At 48.4% G+C, this 21,031-nt stretch overlaps 1 protein-coding gene across 1 annotated transcript in view; it reads left to right on the forward strand.

Moving 5' to 3' along the window:
* Positions 1–2,885: 2,885 nt before the first annotated feature.
* The window catches only part of Chat (choline O-acetyltransferase), a 50,953-nt gene continuing 32,807 nt past the window's right edge, over positions 2,886–21,031 (forward strand). Inside the window, exons 1-6 of the mRNA XM_027389340.2 lie at positions 2,886–2,954; positions 6,825–7,016; positions 7,642–7,760; positions 8,998–9,051; positions 14,278–14,458; positions 16,422–16,599. Coding sequence (XP_027245141.1) covers positions 2,889–2,954; positions 6,825–7,016; positions 7,642–7,760; positions 8,998–9,051; positions 14,278–14,458; positions 16,422–16,599 — 790 coding nt within the window. The 5' untranslated portion in view covers positions 2,886–2,888. The remainder of the gene's footprint in view (positions 2,955–6,824; positions 7,017–7,641; positions 7,761–8,997; positions 9,052–14,277; positions 14,459–16,421; positions 16,600–21,031) is intronic.

Genomic DNA, 21,031 nt, shown 5'->3' on the forward strand with positions numbered 1-21,031 from the left:
TCTCTCTGTGTGTGTGTGTGTGTGTGGTTGTGTGTGTGTCTGTCTGTCTGTCTTTGTCTATGAGTCTGCTTGTGTGAGATATATACTATATATTAATGAGGGTGTACTTTGCCCGGGAGAAGTGTCTGTGGGCCTTTGGTTGATTCCCCAAACAATCCCTGACTCCCATCAGAGTGGACCAAGTCTGTGTTCCCTTGATCCTCCTCCCTCCGCATAGATCCTGAAGGAACTGGATGGTAAAAGAAAGGAAGGGAGGTCCCAGAGTGGCCAACAAACTCATTAATTACAATATTTTAAAGTAGCGTCCCAGCCTACTAGGGTCTAGCTTGTTAGGAAGGGCAGAATTTCTTCCGACCCAAACACTCCGCAGGGTTCTACATAAGCAGCTGTACTGGAGACCATGCGGATGGGGTAACATGGGGACCCGGGAAGGCTGAGGTGGGGCGATGGGCATTAGCAGGACAATGTTCTGTGCCCCCTTCCAGGACCTAAATGCGATGCCAGCGCACGAACTCACCCGGGAAGCTGTCCTAGACAGGTTTTGAGGACAGAAGATGGGAATCACAGGGCGGGGCGAGGGGTGGTGGAGCAGAGGAAGAGAAGGAGGGAGGGAAGAGGGAGGGAAAAAAAGAGAAGGGGAGGGAGGAGGAAGGGGAGGGAGTTGAGAGAGGTGGGGCTGGTTTGCTTGCTGTCAGTCGGGCAGCTGCTGGGACCCGGCAAGGCAACGTCGTCGGAGGCTCTACTACAGAGCTAGGCGGCAGCCCCAACCTCTGGCGAAGCTGCCACCCCCTCCCTGGTCCTTCTGGCTCACACAGCCGCCTCCAGCCCAGCCCTGCTTGGTGTGGAGCAGCGCCGGAGAGCAGCCCAGGAGAGCAGGTGAGGAGTGCTGGCTTAAAGAGCTGAGCCACAGTGCGCTGCGGACTCAGGCACTATCCCTCCGGACGAGCTGTCCAGGGAGGGACAGCTCCCAGGAGACTCTCAGAGTTCCCAGCGTCCCAGGCACCAGTGGTCGTCGGGGTACATCCAGGAGACTGTGGGGTTCTGCTTCCTGGATGCCTGGTCTGGGAGGGCTTCATTATCAGGGTTTGGGACTCCCTGGCTCTTTACCTGCCCACCTACGTTATTTTTACTTCGCCTAATATCTACCAAGCCCAAGGTCTGTGCTTTTGGTGTCCAATACCAGGGGCTGTTTCTGTCCCTGGTTCCCCAGTTTTCTCCAGCCATTCTTGGGAAGGTAGGGAGTGCCAGCAGAGCCGGTGGCACTTCTGCAGGAGTGGAAGCACAGAGAGAGCTTAGGCAGCCAGATCAAACTGGTGTTGGACCTTCATGACAGAGTAGAGACCTCTCCCAGTAGCCACCCCCCACCACCCAAACCAGGCCAGCAGAAGCAGAAATGGGAGGGTACCAAACCTCAGGAAGACAAATACATACAAATTCATTAAGCCTGGGTAAAGGAGGTAAAGAGTTGGGGGTTTGGGGAAAACAAGGGGACACCCATTAGAATGTCAGCTGGCAGGAGTCCATTCTCCTCTTCAAGCTATGAAGTCACTGAGGCCTGGTCAGTGTTTCCCCCTTCCAACTATTGAGGCGGCACAAGAGGAAGCATTGGCTGAATAATCTGTAGAGCCTTTATCAGCTTAACCTTGGCTTGGTTGAACCCACAAAATAATCAACAAAACCCACATATTCACCGGCAATTTCTAGGCATAGTTGGGCTCAAGGACCATTGTGTTTGGAGTGCGCTGTAAAAGCCTGCAAAGCCTTTATGTTCTCTGTTCAATGGGGCCAGGCATTCCCAGACTTTTCTGTCCTTGGGTCTGGTCCTTCCACCTTTCTGACTGGTGTCTTCCCAAGATAAACAGAGCCTTATGCCAGCACCTGGCTGAGCTTGACTCTCAGTGAGGCTGCTGCTGCTGCTGTTGGTCCAACAGGCTAAGCATCAGCTCTAGCCTCTTGGGGGAGAAAAAAGGGTAGGTTGGTAGAAATCTTGACTGCATTTGTGCAGGTTTTGGCTTAGTGGAGCAGAGAATGTGCCCCACAGCTCTGAAAAAAAATTGGCCTGCGTCCTTCTTAGCCTAGTCCTTCTTAGCCTAGTTTATTTCTAATGCACCTTCCAAATTGGTCTGTATTTCCTGGGTCAGGAGACCCTAGTGGTCCTGACTACCTTCTCTTTGGTATCAAGTCCTTCATATTCCCTTTGTACCCACCCTTGGAGGCTGCTGCCCAGAGACTACTCAAGTCACCACTCTGCTAGCAGACCCCAGGGTTCTCAAGCCGCCCAGAATGTCACACAGAATACAGGGCCTTAGAAGACTTGAGGGCACTCAAGCACACATACGTACATACTCATACACACACAGGATTGGGGAGGTTCTGAATTCACATCCTCTCTACTCCATACCAGACCCAGGCAAGACATCCTCGAGGAAAATCTGAACACAGTTTGCTATGGTTTTGCCCTTGAGGAGCTACAGTTTTGGGTAAGAGTTGAGGCCAGCACAGCATGTATCAGTTGAGTTCCAGGTGAACCAAGGCTACTGTTCTGACCCTGGCAGGTTGGGAGTGGGCAAGTGATAGTCAGGTAGCCTTGAGTCACATCAGCTTCATGGAAGCCATCAGGTTGGTGGCTCAAGGCAGGATTCACTCTCTACCCCCTCGGGATTCACAGAGGTCACTGTGGTCAGGGGCATAGGACTGAGGTCTGAGGTGGTGGTCACAGCAGCCCTGAGTTCCCTACACACTAGTGTCAGCTTCTGGTTCCCTTCTGGTATGGAGGAAATGCTATGGGAGGTGAGGGATTCATTCTGGCCTAAATGGCTCATTGTGATGCCGCCTCTCCTCTGTTTCAAGGTCTACAGCTCTGTTACTCTGGAGCAAGAATCACCAAGATGCCCATCCTAGAAAAGGTCCCCCAAAAGATGGCTGCAAAACCTTCTAGCAGTGAGGAGGAGCTGGTGAGTAACTTTCTGAGCCACGTGTCTGATCCCTGATCTCTTCTCTCACACACTCTTATTTCCAGAACAGTCTTGAGCAGCACTGGTCCCTGGATTGTTCCCCAGATTTGTGTTTTCCTAGACAGAAGGCCAGACTGCAGTCCCATCCTCTTCTTCAGAGGAGTATGATTGGGCCTGAAGGGCTAGTACCCTGTTACTGGGGTTTTAGGGCAAAAGCCCCAGTTCTGGTTCTAGTAGTTCCAAGAGGCTTGACTAAGCCATCTGTCCTCAATATATCAATTATGGAGGCAAGATGGTAAAAAAGTAGAGAAAAGAGACAATCAGTTGACACATTGGGAAGATGAACTGGTAAAGAGGTCCAGTGATCTTAAATCTATCTTCAAGGCATGACCATAAACTGGAAGTTTTAGAGGAAGAATCACTGAAGGAGCAGAAATATGTGCAAGTCAACAGCCAAGACTAAAGATGTGGTCTGGTTGATCATTATCTCAGCTAAGATTCTGCAAGGTGGTCAGAAGTTGCTACTGTGACCATTTGGGGGAAGCAGTTTAGTTTCCAATGTTTTCTTGGGCCAGAGGGAAGCTTCCTTATTGTGGGATCGTTGCCCTGATTTGAAGGGCTGTCTGCTTTCTAAGGCTTCGGATGGTGCTGTTTGGGGAATGCAAGCTAATTGGTGTTTACAACAATGACTAGAGGTGCTAGAGCATTGGAAAATCTGTGAGAGATGGTTAGGATCCTCTTTGTTTTGTTTTATTTTTTTGAGATGGGGTTTCTCTGTGTAACCCTGGCTGTCCTGGAACTTGATGTGTAGACCAGGCTGGCCTTGAACTCAGAGATCCACCTGCCTCTGCCTCCTGAGTGCTGGGACTAAAGGTGTGTGCCGCCACCACTGGGCTAGGTTAAATTCCTTTTGTCTTTGTACTTTCACCCATGTAGAGGGAGGTATTGCTGTTGTTGTCTCTTTTGTTGTTGTTTTTAAAGACAGATACTCCTTGAGTGGTTATCATGCCTGCATGCAGAATCAGGCAGGAATCTCACCCAAAGTAGATGGAACACACTCAAAATGAAGGCAGAGGTACCAGACTTTCATCCCATTCTTAATTACCTTGTGGGCCAAGTGAGGAGTCAATGCTTTGGGGGCAAAAGCATTTTCTGCATGCCAGCTGTAGCCTCAGGCTGCTGAGGAATGCAGATGACTTCTGAATCTCAAGTCCAAGGAGAACCCGTGGTACTTGTCAGGCACCATCTCCCTCACCCTCTCCCAACCTCACTGTACCCCAAGTTTTACTTCAGATGGCTTCAAGCCCAACGTGCTTGCCTAGGCAAGGCTGAATCCCCTTCCCAAGCCCTGGCACATCCCAGCTTCAACTGCTGCCACCGGTTCAGCCCAGGAGCATTAAGCATCATCTTTTCCACCAGTTTGAAACAACACTACCTTCCCTGGGCAGCCTCTCTGAGAAGGCACCTTCCCTCCTGCTACAGCTAACCTTGCAGAGATAGAGCAGACCATCTCCCTTCAAGTCCCTGCATGTGCCAGGCCCTCTGCCACACCTTCTTGCCCCTCCACCTGGCTTTATCAGAACTTTCCAGCTTCTGACCTTGAACTTGCTCTTACATTGCCCCAACTTCTATAGCTGACACATGCTGCTGCTGCTACAGCCCATGGCGTGTCTCTCTTCTTCCCCTACTTTGGGATGTAGCTTCTGGAGGGCAGACTCTGTCTCTCTACTGTCTCTAAGACCAGTCCAGGATCTAGCTCATAGAAGCCTCCCAGGAATTATGTAGATTCTGGGATTCCCGGAGGCTGGAGGTTCACAGCCTTCAGAGGAGGAACCATGCCTGGAGCTGAGATTTGTTCATCTTACCCATCACTGCTTCCCTTTCACCAAGGCTGTCCCACAGCACAAGGGAAAGCCCAGACACTCTAGTCAAACCTGCCAACACTCTTGGCCAGACCACCACCTGGCCTATGCTTTCTGGAGATATGTGCCTCTCATCTACACAGACCTCCATAATTATAAGAGGAACAAAGAGGCTGAGGTAAAGTCAGCCTGGCTTGTTTGAGGTGGGCTAGACAACCTGGGGCACTGCCCAGACCTACCCTTGTATTTGAAGTGTCCCCAGGACAGCAGCACCAGAAGTCGGTGCTGACACTCCACCTCCAGCCGGAGTAGTAAGCCCCAGAGACAGGAGCAGACAGGTGGCGACTCATCCATTAGTACTCATTCTGCCACCACCCAGGGATGAGCCTCAGGAGAGGATGGGTGCTTTCAGCAGCCCACCAGGATGGGTGAGCCTTTGGCTACCCTATAGAAACTCGACTCACCATCTCCCAGACAAGAAACCAACAATTTAAGAGAGACCTGGATTCTCTACGATCAAAGGCTGAGAGAGGGAAACAGAAGGGAAAGCAGAAAGGTTGTGAGGAGAGGAAAATCCCCAGAGAAAGAAGGAGAAGTGAACTGGGGGTGTAGCTCAGCAGTTGTGCTTGCCTGGGGAAAGGAGGGAGGGGAAAGGAGAAGAGGGAAGATGGGGAGGGGGAGGAGAGGGAAAAAAGGGGAAGGGGAGAGGAAGGGGGAGGAAAAGAGGGAAGGGGAGGGGAAGGGAAGGGGAAGGAGGGGAGAAAAACACATTGATTAAAAATTGCTACATGACCTAGGATTAGTCTCTCCATACGGTGGGCCTCAGTTTCCTCATCTGTAATGACAAAAGTCCCCGCCCTGGCTATGTGACACATTGGAGACACCAGCACACAAGACCCCTTGTCAGCCATGGTTGATGGACTGGAACAGGCAATGCCCATGTGGTAGGATTCCCTGGGGGTTCCCTTCTGACTCACCTCACCTGGAGCCCAGAGATGACAGGCTTCTCCTTGGGATTCCCTTTGGATTGATAAGGCCAGTTGACCAAACCTTATATATGTTTATTGGCATGGATTATTTTTCTCATTTGTTTTCTTGGGGTCCATGAGGTAGGAAGATGTGTTGTTTGTGTTCAAATGGGTGGAAATGACCTGAGGCTTGGAGAGATCTGGGCAGGAAAGACTTCCATTGTCCCTGACCTGACTCCAGTCCCCACATGGAACCAGTGCCCTGCCTGGATTTCATACCTGGAATCATGGAACAAGAAGCACAGGGCAGAAATAGCTACTGCCCAGGAAGCCATGTCTCCATCCAAAGCCATCTTAACCCATTCAGCTCTCTCTGTAAGAGTAGTCCTCCAGTCCAGGGAGCACTCAGACCCTGGAGCACCAGCTGGGAAGAGTTCCTACATGAAGAGTGACCAGCAGTCAGCAATCTCGCCAATGATCTTTCATCCCAGACCCATCCTTTATGTGCTGTGAGCACATTCCCATCTGTCATCTCTTCCATCCTGTGAGAGGATCATTTGTCATAGGAAGAACTGGGCCCAGGCAGAGGGAGAGACTTCCCCAAGGACATACAACTGATCAGCAGCAAGGTCAGGGTGTGAACCCTGGCCTGTCTGGTGTCAGCAGCAGGGTCAGGGTGTGAACCCCAGCCTGTCTGGTGCCAACAGCAGGGTCAGAGTGTGAACCCAGGCCTGTCTGATGACAATAGCAGGGTCAGGGTGTGAACCCAGGCCTGTCTGATGATAACAGCAAGGGCGGGGTGAGTCCAGGCCTATTGTCTGCATTTTGTGCCTTCCTGAGACCCAGGTACAGTGCAGGGGCAGGGACAGTAAACAGAAGGGCTTTTAATTTACAGTTCTGCTAAACTAAGCCCAGCAAACAGGTTCCAGAATGGGGAGTAGATGGGACAGAATGGGACATGTCCTGGCATCAACTCGAGAACAGGTACAGACCATATTAGGGAAAGGGGGTGAGTGCCCATGAACCTTTTTTTTTTCCAGGACCTACCCAAATTGCCAGTACCCCCACTGCAGCAAACACTGGACACCTACCTGCAATGCATGCAGCACCTGGTCCCTGAGGAGCAGTTCAGGAAGAGCCAGGCCATTGTGAAGCGGTTTGGGGCCCCTGGTGGCCTGGGTGAGACCCTGCAAGAAAAACTCTTGGAGAGGCAGGAGAAGACAGCCAACTGGGTGAGGGTTACTGGACAGAAGCTTACAAGAGGTCCCTGGAGCAGGGTGGAGGAAGATGAGGGGATGTGGGTGGGATTGGGATTGGGCGATGGATGGGAACAGTCTGGTAGCACAGGTTGGGCGGCTGCAAAGGAGAGAGGCAGGCAAGATGGAAGATAAATGGAAAGAGGAGGACAGAGAATGAGAAAGTTGAAAACAGGCAAGAGACTTGGAGAGATGGGGCCCAGAGTTAGGGACAGGGAAAGATGGGGATAGAGATGAGCTTAGTTGGAGGCAGAGTGGGGTGACAGGTAGGGCTGAGGCATAAGGACAGGTAGTGCATTACTAAAGATGGGAAAAGAAGAAGGGATAAAGGAGACAGTGTGAGGTGGAGATGGGGAGCAGGCTTGGAGGATTGGAAAGATGCAGGCTCAACACATAGCTGGAGCTTAGTGCATTTGTGGAATGAATGAATGAATGAATGAATGAATGAATGAATGAATGAATGATCTATCCAGAGGATGGGTGTGCTGATCCAGGGTAGGCAGAATAGGACTGCTGACCTCTGCTAGCACGGTGCCTGTTTAGGAGGGGTGTGTATGGGGGTTAGATGATGTAATGTACCCTCCCCTGTGTTCCCTGGCAGGTATCTGAATACTGGCTGAATGACATGTATCTCAATAACCGCCTGGCCCTGCCAGTCAACTCTAGCCCAGCTGTGATCTTTGCTCAGCAGCACTTCCAAGACACTAATGACCAGCTAAGGTGAGGGTATGGTGCTCCTGGATGTGCATCAGAGGAACCCACCTGAGATGTGGGGCCTGGCCTCATGCCAGGAAGGAGAGAACAGAGTTTGTGCATTGGCTGAGCTTGCTGGGGCAGAGCAATATGACACATTAGCTCCCTGTGCCATCAGGCCAGGAGAGAAGTTAGGCATGGTAGTATTCAGTAATAAACACAGTCTTGCCCCAAACACAATTCTTTTTTGATGGCACTAATGGGGCCATGGGCCCCAGGGATCCACACAGTGGTTTGGACCCCGCTGGATCTATGAGCTGTCATTTAAAAGTAGTACTGGCTGGGACATGCTCCTCCAGGTGTCTGAGAGTTCCTCTGTGTCCCCTGGAGCCCTGCTCCAAACAGATTCCTGGAGGAGGGATGTCCCTCCCTGCAGCACAGCTGCCATCTGCTGCAATTTCAGAGCTCAGTGAGCCGCTGGAAGGGCCTCTAGGTGCACTGAGAATGGTGGCAGTGGTGGGTAGGGGCAGGGAAAAAGAGTCTCCCTTTTAGAGTCTGTCAGATTTTCATCCTCTTCATGTCTCGATGGGGTGAACACAGACACAGCCCGGGCCTAGCTCCCACTTGCCCCCCTTTCCTCTAAAAGAAAGAATGAGGATGGATGGATTCGGATGACAGTTCTCCAAATTGCATCTGAGGGGCATTTTCCCCCTATGCAATTAAGCCAACTCTCATCACCCACGGACAGTTAAGATAGCTTTGTCCCCTGGCACTGGTCCCTGAGGACTCACTTTCCTTTTCATTAGCCACTAAAAGGATCCAAAGTGCAGGCTTGCCCCCAGGAGATTGCCTTTCCCAGAAGATCTAGCCACAGGGCTGGCCTTGCCCAGGGGAACCCCACCCCTCACCTTTCCTTTCCTGCCACTCACTCGGCTGCTCCTTCGGGCACCTCTTCCTCCTCAAGGTGATTCTGGCTTCCTCTCCCCACCCCCAGAGATAAGTCATTCCCAGTCCTCACCAAAAGACCATTTTTAATCCAAGGCTGTGGTGGGATGACAGCCCTGGGGGAGGGGCAGCACGACCCGTATCCCATTAGTGCACACAGGGGCCTGGCATATGGCAGGCGATAGATGGGTGAGTTTGAAGCAGAGGGAGGGGAAGGGAGAGCGCTGGAGAAGGGAAGGAGGAAGTTAGGAAGGAAAAAGGAAAAGTGGGGGAAGGGGAGCTGGCTCACAAGCCTCCTTGTGTCTCCTTGTCCCTGCAGATTTGCAGCCAGCCTCATCTCTGGTGTGCTCAGCTACAAGGCTCTGGTGGACAGGTAGGCTGGGCGCCCAGCCTGGGAGAGGGTAGGGCCCTGCATGGCTGTCTCCTCCCACATCTGCCTCCCTGCTGAGATATACAGGGTGCTCCAGGGGGCAGGGAGTTGGTCTTTTATCCAGCTGTGTGGTGTCCCTTGCCCACTGTCCAGCATCAGGATGGCCTTCAGTCCAGCTCTCCTGGCCATTAAGCATTCCTTTTCCTAAGTAAGCACTGCCTTTCTCTGACCTTTGAAAGTGCCACTCCCTCCCGACCTCCTCTTTCCTGCTGTGGTATGAATCAGACAGTTTGGGTCTGGAGATCCCAGGAAGGGTGGAGAAGGAAGAAATGTTAGAGGAGGTGATGGTAAGCTGAACGGTGTCAGTGGGATGGCAGTCTCCACACTTTGAGCCTTAGTGTCCGCATGCCCACCCTCGCTTAGTGAATGTGGGCTACTCCTTTAGGTGGTGGGAGCTGTGCAGACAGTGAGTTATCCTTAAATCTAGAAGGAAGGTCCCCCTCCTCGTCAACCCCAGGATACTAGGAACACTGGGCAGAGCAAAGAGCCACAGGTGTTGGAATGAATGAAGGGCTGACAGCAGTGTCCTATGCATACATAAGAAAGTGAAGCTCAGAGAGGTTTAGTGAGTTATCCATGACACTCAGCTGAGAATTGGAAGGGCAAGGAGGGCGCAAGGTAGCCTTCACTCTCTGTTCTATGTGGGTCCAGGTCAGTGTTTAGCTAATCTTGGGACAGAAGCTAAGATACACATTCTCTGGGGGGGGGGTGGATGAGGAGAGGGAAAGAGGTGAGGCTCTGGCCCTGGAGTCAGCACACTTGAATCTGAATTGTTTCAGACAGTGGTAAGAGCATTGACTTGGGCCAGTCTGATAGCTCTCTTTCCACACTGGCTGCCAGGTCTGTAGGCTGCCTTTTCCTGCCATGTTTCTGGAGCTTCTTCTAGAACTCACTTCTCCATTCACACACCATCTCTGTATTCAGAGAGCTTGTCCTTTACAGTGTCCCTGCTGTAGAGTACAGGAGGGAAGATTTCGATCCTGGCAGCAGAGCCCAGGAACCATGGAGCAGGTTTGATCCTTACCTCTCACATGAGTGTACAGATACCTGTGTATATGTGAGCACATTACACGCACACACAGGCACCTGTTTCCACATACAGGTTCCTGTGTCCTGTACTTGCAGATATCATCAGGCTGGGGCATGTGAAAGAGTGCCTGACTAGGACACTTCAGTAATTTACCCACTCACTTTTCAGTGTGTTGATGTGGGAAGAGGACAAGAAGTTTGGCCTCTTACCTGCTCCCAAAAGATTCTCATATGGACATAAAATAAAACCCCATTCCTTCCCCAAACCCTAGGCATCCCCACTGGAGCATCTCCTGGTCCAATGAGCTTTGTATACTTCTTCCATGTGCACTCACCCATTCTGCCTTCTCAGAACAACTGGATCAGCAGATCCTCCAGTCTCTTGTGGTCACTCTTTCTGTCTGCATGACATCCATGGTGCTCAGAAGTGGCTACCACATACTCCAGCTGGCTCCCAAACATCTTTCCTAACTGGACCACATTATTTTCCCACCCTGACTACAGCCTTCTTCCTGGTGCTTCCTGGAACAGACTTTGGTCCTCTCCCTACAGAAGCTAGGCCATTAAAAAACAAAACAGGACAGAATACGCTGGGAATATAGCTCAGTGGTAGCACTTGCCTTACATGGGTGAGGCCTTGGGTTTAGTTCTCAGTACTGACAGAACAAAACAAAACAAAACAAAACAAAACCACACACACAAACACACACACACAAAAGCCAGTGCTGTGTTTCCGTGATGGTGTGTGTGCTTAGCATGGGTGAGGCCCTAGGTTCAACCTTAGCTCAAAAAAAAAAAAAAAAAAAAAAACCGTAATTCAAATCATGCTCCTGCATGTCAAAGCATCCAGGGGCCTTTCAATGCACCAAGCATAAGCTTCCAACTTCTACCCTGCCACCACAGTCCAGGGGCCCCATCCCTGCCCATTTTTTGTAGCCTTTTCTTCACTCTTCATTCAATTGCAACCCTGCTGGCTTACATTCTGCCTTCCATTGGTCCACTGGTAAGTCTCAAACTGTCTCTGGAGAAGGTTCTTTATTTTCAAATTTTATGAAATACAACAAAAAAGTAGTCACTACACAAAGTTTACGAAGGTGTAAGCTACAAGATTGCATGGTTTAGTATTGAATTCAATTCACATAAAATCCCCGCCATTGCTACAGATGCTTTTGGATTCTGGCCCTCATCTTACCAGAGGTCAGTCATGAAATTTCCATGCAATGTCCTCACTTTGTGTGACAGTGCTGTGAGCACTCCACCTAGCCCACCTATTTTTAAGCTTCTTACCCTTTGGGCTCAGCTCAGTCAAACAGGCCTTCATGAGATGTCTCCTTAGCCTTGGACTCCTGCCTCTGCCAGCCCCTCAGTGTACCTGAAATTCTCCTGATGGCCAATTTGGGATATTCACCCCAGCAACATATCCCAGGACCTATACCCAGTCAGAGTGGGGAAATCATATCTGTTTAACATTATCTTCCCCAGACCTCAGAATAGTGCCCAGCATAGAAGTGCCCAGCAAAATTTGAAAGCTGAAGAGCAAAAGAATAAATGGATTAGTGGGTGGAGAATAGGTCAATAGTAGATGGATGGTGGGTAGATGACTGGATGCACGGTGGGTAGACAGATAGTGATGGATAAATACATGATGCATACATAAATGGTAGATGGATGAATGAGTTGAGGGGTGAATGGTAGTTACATGGGTGGTGGATGGTTCTATGTTTGGTAGGTGAATGGTGGGTGGATGGATGGATGGTAGAGCATTAGATTAATTTGTTTCTTTTCTGTGACTGTGACAAAATGCCACCATCAAAAGCAACTTATAGAAGGAAGGGTTTGTTCTGGCCTATGGTTTCAGAGGGGGAGTCCATGATGGCAAGGAAGGCATGGAAAAAGACAGCCGCATCAAAAAGAAAGCTGTCTGAACATATTTGAACAGCACATATAAATGAGAGACAGACAAACAGGGAGAGAGACAGAGACAGAGAGAGAGAAAGCGAGAGAGAGAGAGAGAGAGAGAGAGAGAGAGAGAGAGAGAGAGAGAGAGAAGAGTTGGGGGAGCTCAAAGTAGAGGGAAGCTATAAATTTGTAAAGCCTATCCCCAGTGATACATTTCTTACACCACGTCTGCATCTCCTAAGAGTTCTATAATCTCACCCCAATAGTGGAGGTCAAATTTTCAAATATATGAACCCATGGTGGAACACGTCTCATTCAACCCACAAAAGACAGATACATAGTGAATTAATGGATAGATGGGTGGTAGACAGATAGAGTGGGTGGATGGATAGATCTATAAGAGGAACGTATCCATGCATGCCGATGGCTACATGGATAAGGAATTGATAGATGCATGGATGGGTTACTGCAGTGGTTCTAAACCTTCCTAATGCTGCAACCATTTAGTGCAGTTCCTTATGTTGTGGTGACCCCCAATGACAAAACGGTTTTCATTGCTAATTCACAACTGTAATTTTGCTACTATTATGAATCATAATGTAAATATCTGTGTTTTCGGATGGTCTTAGGTGAGCCCTGTGAAAGGGTTGCTTGATCCCCCAAATGGGTTGTGACCCACAGGTTGAGAACCACTGGGTTAATGCACAATCATGGTTTATGAATAGATGCATTTATAGCAGATGGATGGATGACTAGATAGAGCATGTATAGACATATGATAGATAGATAGATGATAGGTAAATGGACATACCAGGCTTTTTCTTTTTGGTCACCAACCAGCTCCCAAATCATGACACAGAGACTTCTTATTAGTTTTGAATGTTCAGTCTTGCTTAGGTTCATTTCTGACTAGCTTTTTTTTTTTTAACTTAAACTGTTTCTCTTTATCTATTTTTTGCCTCAGGGTTTTTTTTTTAATTTCCTTCTGTATAGCTTACTTTCACTGCTTCTCGTGTCTGCTGGCTGGAGGCTGCTGGCCCTGAGCATCTCCCTCGTTCTCTCTTCCTCCTTCTCTCGTTCTTTCCTCAAGCCTGGATTTCCCCTCCTATTCTCTCTGTCTGTCAGCCTTGCCTATCCCTCTCCTGCAAACCTACTGGACATTCAGCTCTTTTTAAGACCAATCAGGTGCCTTTGGCATGCAAGGTGAAACAAATGCCTCTTTACATAATTAAACAAATGCAGTATAAACAATATATCTTTACACAGTTAAAGTAATATTCTGCAGCATAAACAAATGTAACACATCTTTGCCTAGCTAAAATAATATTCCACAACAGACAGATGTATGGATGGATACATGATGGTTGTGATTGGATGGCGGATATGTGTGTGTGTGTGTGTGTGTGTGTGTGTGTGTGTGTGTGTGTATGGATAGATAGATAGATAGATAGATAGATAGATAGATAGATAGATAGATGCATGGTGGATGGTGGATATTGGATGTGTGGGTGGTTGAATGGATGGATAGATGGATAGATGCATGATGTATGCATGATGTATGTATGTATGTATGTATGTATACATGGTGGTAGAGGATGGATGATAGATGGATATGTATTTGGAGAGATGGATAAATGGATGAATTGACAGATTTGGTGGATAAATGGGCAATGGGTAGATGAATGACAGCAAACATAATGATGGATGGATGGCTAGAATAATAGACACATCATTCAGAAATCACATGACAAAATTCTACTTTGAACTTTGAAGACATGATAAAGAATTGGCTCTTGAAGGAGGAGTTTTCTAAAAGACAACGGATTACAAGGGAAGAGGGAAAGGTGTGCCAAGAAAAGATTGGTGTGAGCAAAGCACAGGGTGTTAAAAGGCAAAAATTACATGTGCATTGCCTGAGACTGGGGTGAGGATGGAGTTGTTGAGATTTGGGGAAATTCTGAGATGCTCCATGGGCCACAGAAACGGAACATTTTATTACTTCACAAAATGAAGAAGAGCTCTGCAATAGTGCAGTTGTAAGTTTGCTGCACCTTTAGCATAACCACAAGAAAGTAGAAGGTAGTATCCCAGTGGTAGAGTATTTGCTTAGCACACACATAACGATGGGTTTGGTGCAGAAACCTTCAAAAAGAAAAAAAAAAGTACCATAGAACCCATCCCAGTGCCTTCTTTCCTCTATTGCCTCACATCTGCCTACCTCTCTGTGCTCTCCCCTTCCAGCCACTCCCTCCCCACTGAGTGGGCCAAGGGCCAACTCTCAGGGCAGCCCCTCTGTATGAAGCAGTACTACAGGCTCTTCTCCTCTTACCGGCTTCCTGGCCATACCCAGGACACACTGGTGGCCCAGAAAAGCAGCATCATGCCTGAGCCTGAGCATGTCATTGTGGCCTGCTGCAACCAGGTAAGTGGCCATTGTCACAGGCTCTCAGCCTTGGAGAGGGTGTGGAACATACAGTGGCACATATATGGAGCACACAGTGCCCATCCATTCCCACTCCTTCGCAAGGGGTCAGGCTGGTTTCCTCAGTCACACAGTGAGCTCGGGGCATGGTGCCCCCCAAATAGGATCCTCTACTCAGTCAATCCATTTCTCTCTGCCAGCTGTATTTTAAGAATGAAAAGTTATTCCATTCAGTTATGGAATGCGCCCCCTGGGTTCTTATCCCTGAGAAGCCAAGTCAGACTGGAGACCTGTCTAATGAACCTTCACCTTCACAGCTATTGATTTCCATATAGTCCACATCCTTCCTGGAGACTAGATGGATGGGCAGAGGGAGAACTAACAGAGAAGACCTCTACATGTAAGACTGTGGGTCAGGAACTTACATTTATTAATTTCATTTAAGAATTCCGCAATGACCCTATAGAGGAAGCCTTTGAGTCTTCATTGACAGGCAAGAAGGAGGGTTAGGGAAGTTACTGGTGTGTGTAAGAAGGATTCCAAGTCCTACCAGTTGCCCAAGGTCAGGCTCTATATCCTAAAGTTTAGGTTTTCAGACACAGTTCCACAGGACAAGTAAAAGTCCCCATGGCATGAGAACAAGATGGGCATGAAGGCTACTGACTCCTTCTCAGTGCCCACCACACTATATATCCTGTATGCTGATCCTTCACAAAATATTTCTTGTGACAGAAAGTGGGGACTCGGGGGTCTTCCTGACTTCTTATATGGAAAGAAGTTGGACAACCATCCCGGCCACCCTACCCCCCCCTCTCTTCTTATTGTCTAATGTTTTCTTCCTGGGCTCATGTCAGCACATTGAGAGCTTGGGGAACATCTATCGTCTGAGGGTAGCTGTGACCACTGTTTGCGGTTGAAAGGCTAGCAGGAGACTCACTCCCTGACCACCTGACACCATGACCAGTCAGCCACAAAATGAAACCTTTCTTCATCTTCATCCAAAGAAAGTCAAACAAAGCATTTCTCGGCCTCCATATGACACATTATCCAAGTCTTCTAGAAACAACCATAGACCAGACTTCATGGATTTCATTGAGGGTGATGGGTGGGGCAATCACTCATGTCCATATGCTGAAAGGGATGTAGCAGGCTCTGTCAAGAATGAGACCCTTTACCAAGTCTAAGGCCCTAGCTTTCAAAGCTGCAGAATCACAGCATCCCAAGGCATGCATGCCAAGCTCATGCATACATGGATGCATGTGTGCAGATATACCCAGTGTTTTGTGTGTTGGCTTTCTATTTTAACATTTGTCTATGACTGTTTGTTTGCTGTTGTTGTTGTTTAGATCCATACCCACAGCTGTCTGTAGCTGTTTGTTCTAGTTCATTGTGCAATACACTTTTACTTATCCACTCTATTCCAAAAGAACACCCAGGCTCTCTCTACTGTTTTGCTAACACAAAAAGTCTGATTTGCACACACTCTCTCATATTCTTCCATACACATGAATATGTTTCCCTAAGCCCTAGGCTAAACTCTGCATATACAAGTGCAGCTGCTGAGTCATAGACAGGCACTTTTAGATTTGATTGACACAGCCTTCCACCAGTGGTTGTACAAGTTTATACTTGACTCTCTGCAAACATGATGATTTTGCATGCACTAAAAACCACAAAAAAGGAGTGGAAGGAAGGAAGAAAGGCAAGCAGGAAGGAAGGAAGAAAGAGAGGGAGGGAGGAAGGAAGAAAAAGACATTCTTATCGTTAGGTTTAATCAGGCCTGTACTAAGGAGAGCTTGGAGTTGGGTACAGTTAACAGCTTTGGATGCTCTCCAAAATAATACAGCTCGGAAGCATTAAACACCCTGGGAACCTTGGGCCTGAGCTTTGTAAAGGCTCTGTGAAGGCCTGGAACCTTGAGCTGGCTGCCACAAGTGATGTGTTTGACCTGTTTCCCCCACAGTTCTTTGTCTTGGATGTTGTCATTAATTTCCGCCGTCTCAGTGAGGGTGATCTGTTCACTCAATTGAGAAAAATAGTCAAAATGGCGTCCAACGAAGATGAACGCTTACCTCCAATCGGCCTGCTGACTTCAGACGGGAGGAGCGAGTGGGCCAAGGCCAGGACGGTCCTCCTAAAAGGTTAGCGGCAGTACCCAGCCCATCTGCATCTCATCCTCATGCCCATCGGCTTTTCCTTCTCCAGCGTCAAGCACATAATCTGTCTCCATCAGCCATAGTGGGGAGCTCAGGACTCCCTCCAGCTCAGGGTGGGACAGTAGGGAAGTCCCCCGAAACGGAAGGGACCTGTTGTACCTTTGCATTCTATGTGAGCCTTAGAATTGTGGGTCATCTGGGTATATGGAGTGCTGATAACAACCAGCAGCTGTGTTTTACTGATGGACTGTGTAGTGTTCGTTTGGAGACTCAAGTCCCTGGAAGAGAAGGCAGATGGGAATCTGGTAGGGTCCCCGTCTGGGAGTATAGCTGGCTCCTTCTTTGCCTGGCCTCTTAGTCCTAGGACTTTTCATCTTCAATGTGACACGTATTTCTCTGCCCCTCCTCCCGTGTGTGTGTTCATGTTCATGCAGGTGCACAAGTGTACGCATGAATACACATGAAGGTCAGAGCACAGCTCCAGCTGTTATTCATTGGGTGTTCTCCCCTTACCCACTTTTTGAGAGAGCATCTCCCACTGTCCTGGAATTCAGAAAGTAAGCAAGACTGGCTGGCCAGAAAGCCCCAGAGATCCACCTGCCTCTGCCTCTCCCCATGCTGAGAGTACAAGTGTGTTATACAATGCCCAGTGTGGTGGGGTTTTTTTGTTGTTTGTTTGAATGTTTGTTTTTTAATTTAACTTTACACAGGTTCAGTGGAATCAAACTGATCCTTGTGTTTGCAAAGCACATATTTTTATCAGTTCAACTGTCTCTCCAGCCCCAGTTTACGTTTTTAATCATCTTCTAGAAGCTACTTTTGAAACCAAAGCCATTCACTGGAGGAATGGCTTCCTTTTGTGACTCTTTTGGATGTCATGTAAGGAGAAGTCAAGACTTCTGGGAGTCTTCACCCACTGCTAGGGATCATAAAGGACCAGGCAATAATTCCGATTCTGTGTAACTGAGGAGACACATCCAGGGTGTGAGAGTCAGACAGGACAAAGCTTCTGGCCCCATGCAACTCAGTGATAGGAAAAGGCATGAGGAGGAAGCCCAAGGACATAGGAATGCCGTCTTTACCCATCTGAGGAACAGGGAGAGCAGGTATCACATGAATGGCCCCGGGCTTTGGAGAACAGAAGGAACACTTCCAAATAGGATTTGAAAGGCTTTGTTGGGAAACTGAGTGAGAGAAGCAGGTGGAATGGAGGATGACATCCAGGCAGATAGATTAGTGTGAAAGAGGCAGGCCACATTGTGTGTGTGTGGGGGGGGGGGGCACGGTGCCCTGTCCTAAGAATCACAAGAGCAACTGGTAAGCAAGGACATCTGTGCTGCTCAGATATACAGGGCTTTGGCTCCCAGATGATAAGTGTTTGCCTTTCTAGTCCCTTTTCCTAGACAGCTCTTCCTCTAGAGTTCGTCCGTCCCCTGTACCATGCGGAGCTCAACTCTGGTGTCAGGGCCTCAGGCCCTCGCTAAGCTTTCTTCCTTGCTAGTAGCACACTGTCACCTTGATCCACTTTTTTTTTAAGATTTATTTATTTATTATGTATACAGTGGTCTGCTTGCATGTCAGAAGAGGGCATCAAATCTCATTAGAGATGGTTGTGAGCCACCTTGTGGTTGCTGAGAATTGAACTCAGGACCTCTGGAAGAACAATCAGTGCTCCCAACCACTGAGCCATCTCCATCCCGCTTGATCCGCTTTTTAAAGATTTGTTCTATTCTCTCTCTCCCACTCCTGGGAGTGTGTGGGGAGTATGGGCACATGAGTGCAGGTATCCATAGAGATGGGAAGAAGGCACTAGATCCCTGGAGCTGGAGTTACAGGCAGTTATGACCCACCATACATGGGTGGGTGCTGGGCCAAACTCAGGTCTTCTGAAAGAACAGTAAGTGCTCGTAAGCCCTGAGCCGTCCCTCCAGTCCCCTTGACTCATTTTCTTATTTCTTATTGACTTATTTCTTATTGTGAATGACTTGCCATGCTGAAGAAAGCTCTGCTCTTGTTTGGTCAGTGGTCTGTCTCCCTGACACCATCTGTAAAGTCTGGTAGGATTAGGGTTCTGTTTGGTTTAACTTCCAAATCTACCAGGCCAAGCACAGGAGCAGAATAATTACACATGCCAAATAAAACAATGAAGGGTTAGTAAGGATACTAGGTTCAGACATATTTACCACTTACCAATTAATTATTCTTTCATCCAAATATTGAGCACCTGCTGAATACTTGGCCCTAAATAGAGGGCTGCAGAAATGTGTGCCCCATATCTGTTTTCATGGATGTGACTGCCATGCTGGGGAATTAATAACTTAGAATTTGAAAGTAGTTAATTCCCTCAGGAGACTGTAGTGAAATCACATCCTACTCTTTTTCCCTCTGGGGATGGAGACAGGCATCAAAATAATCACCTCTGCTGCCCAGATAGTTTCCACTTTATTAGGCGGCCAGGCCCACGATGACTGAACGGGGTTGCCTTAAGGTCTGAGTGCTCCAGCAGCACTAATCAGAATTAATTTGTTAATGGCATTTGATCTGGCTTTCTGAATGGAAGTGCTGTTTTTAAAGGAAGTTCTGCAGAAAGGGATCACACACACCTCCCTTTGGGCAAATCAATTAATCCAATTAGCACCACTGGCAGTGTCCTCAGCACAGCAGGAAACCAGTCCTTCCCAGAAGGGCACCCTGGACCACCACGGAAGGGAACTGGGAATCCATTTCAGAAAGTATTTGTTTCCAAGTGAATGACTGATAGCAGCGTGGGCGACGGGTGAGGGTGAGGGTGAGGATGAAAAGATTCCGGTGAGTCTAGACAGGTCTCAAAGCAGAAGCGTCATCAGGAGGAAAGGGAGGGAGGGAGAGCCCTGAGTCTCTTATTTGAGCCACTGAGTGGACATTGGGATTATTTACTGAGATGGGGAAGGGGTTGAAAATGGAGAGATCTTGTCCAAGCACACTTGATTTGAGGTACCCTGAGTCATCTAAGTGGAGGTGTCATGTTAGATCTATGTGTCTGGGGCTTGAGAGAGAGAGAGAGAAAGAGAAAGAAAGAAAGAGGCATCAGAACCTAAGTAATATTTAAAGCTATGGGCCTGGATGAGATCATCTAGAAATAGAACAGGGTCTCAGGGGTCAAGAGAGAAAGGCAAAGGGAGTGAGAAACAGCCCGGCAAGTACGGGAAAACTAGGAGCTGAGTCAAAGATGGGAAAGGGGAGGAGGAGAGAGCATTAGCCACATGGAAGGCTGTGGAGAGTTTAAGAAGGAACTGCTGAGCTTTCCACACTTGACGTTGTCCATGAGCTTGCTAAGGCTATGGTGAGAGGGTACGAATTACCAGCGCATATGTGGGTAACAGCAGCAGCAGGGAACTGTTGATGAAGTGGTCAATGACTAGACCCAGCAATTGTGGGTGACTGTTCAGAAACATGGGAATTTTTAAAAAGCAGAAAGAACAACAGGACATTTCTGGAAGAGGAAAGGGGCCAGGGAAGTGATACTAGTAGGAAAGACAAATGCATAGCTGTGGGCAGGCAAGTGCCATGGAGGAAGGAAGGAAAGGAGGGAAGGAAATTGCCTATGAAGGGGGTATGGAATGTTTGTAAAGGTGAAAGCAGATTGAAGCAGGAGATAAGAGACCTTTGTTAGGTGGGAGACCTATCCCCATGGGCCTACAGCTGCCATGGTGGAGTTTTGAGGAGGCTCCCAGGGCTGGCTTCTGGTCAGGGATGGGCAGAATCATAGTGTTAGTTAGAAGGGAGGGTGGGATTCTAAAGATGGAGAAATATGTAAATAGCCTCTTGGGACATGGGAAAGAAGCTTCCTCTGGATATGGACACTTTTGGGACTATTTTGGGCCCACATAGAAGGGTTTTGTGAACCAACAATCTTTGTGAAAGCTCCTTAACATTATTACAGGAGTCCCTGAACACACACACACACACACACACACACACACACACACACACACACACAGGAGAGAGAGAGAGAGAGAGAGAGAGAGAGAGAGAGAGAGAGAGAGAGAGAGAGAGAGTTCATCTTCGGAGATTCAGGAAAGGTGGGCCCTGGATTTAGCAGAGTTGTTGAATGTAACTAGGAGACAGGTAAGGCAAGAAGTGGCTATGACACTGGAATCTGAATTGAGTAAATTGCTATAGTGGTGTGCTCAGGCTGCCATGGCAAAGTGCCACAGGCTGTGGTTGGATTGCCTCACAGTTCAGGAGGCTGGAAGTCCACCATCAGGAGATCTACAGGGCTCTTTTCTCCAGAGGCTTCTCTTTGTGCCTTGCGAGTGACCACTTCAACCTGTGCCTCTACATGGTCATTCTTCTGTGTGGGTCTGTGTCCTAACCTTCCTCCTCTTATAAAGGTTGGATTAGTATCCATGCTAATGAGACCTCACTTAACTTAATT

This window comes from Cricetulus griseus (genome assembly GCF_003668045.3).
Source record: "Cricetulus griseus strain 17A/GY chromosome 1 unlocalized genomic scaffold, alternate assembly CriGri-PICRH-1.0 chr1_1, whole genome shotgun sequence".
Lineage (NCBI taxonomy): Eukaryota > Metazoa > Chordata > Mammalia > Rodentia > Cricetidae > Cricetulus > Cricetulus griseus.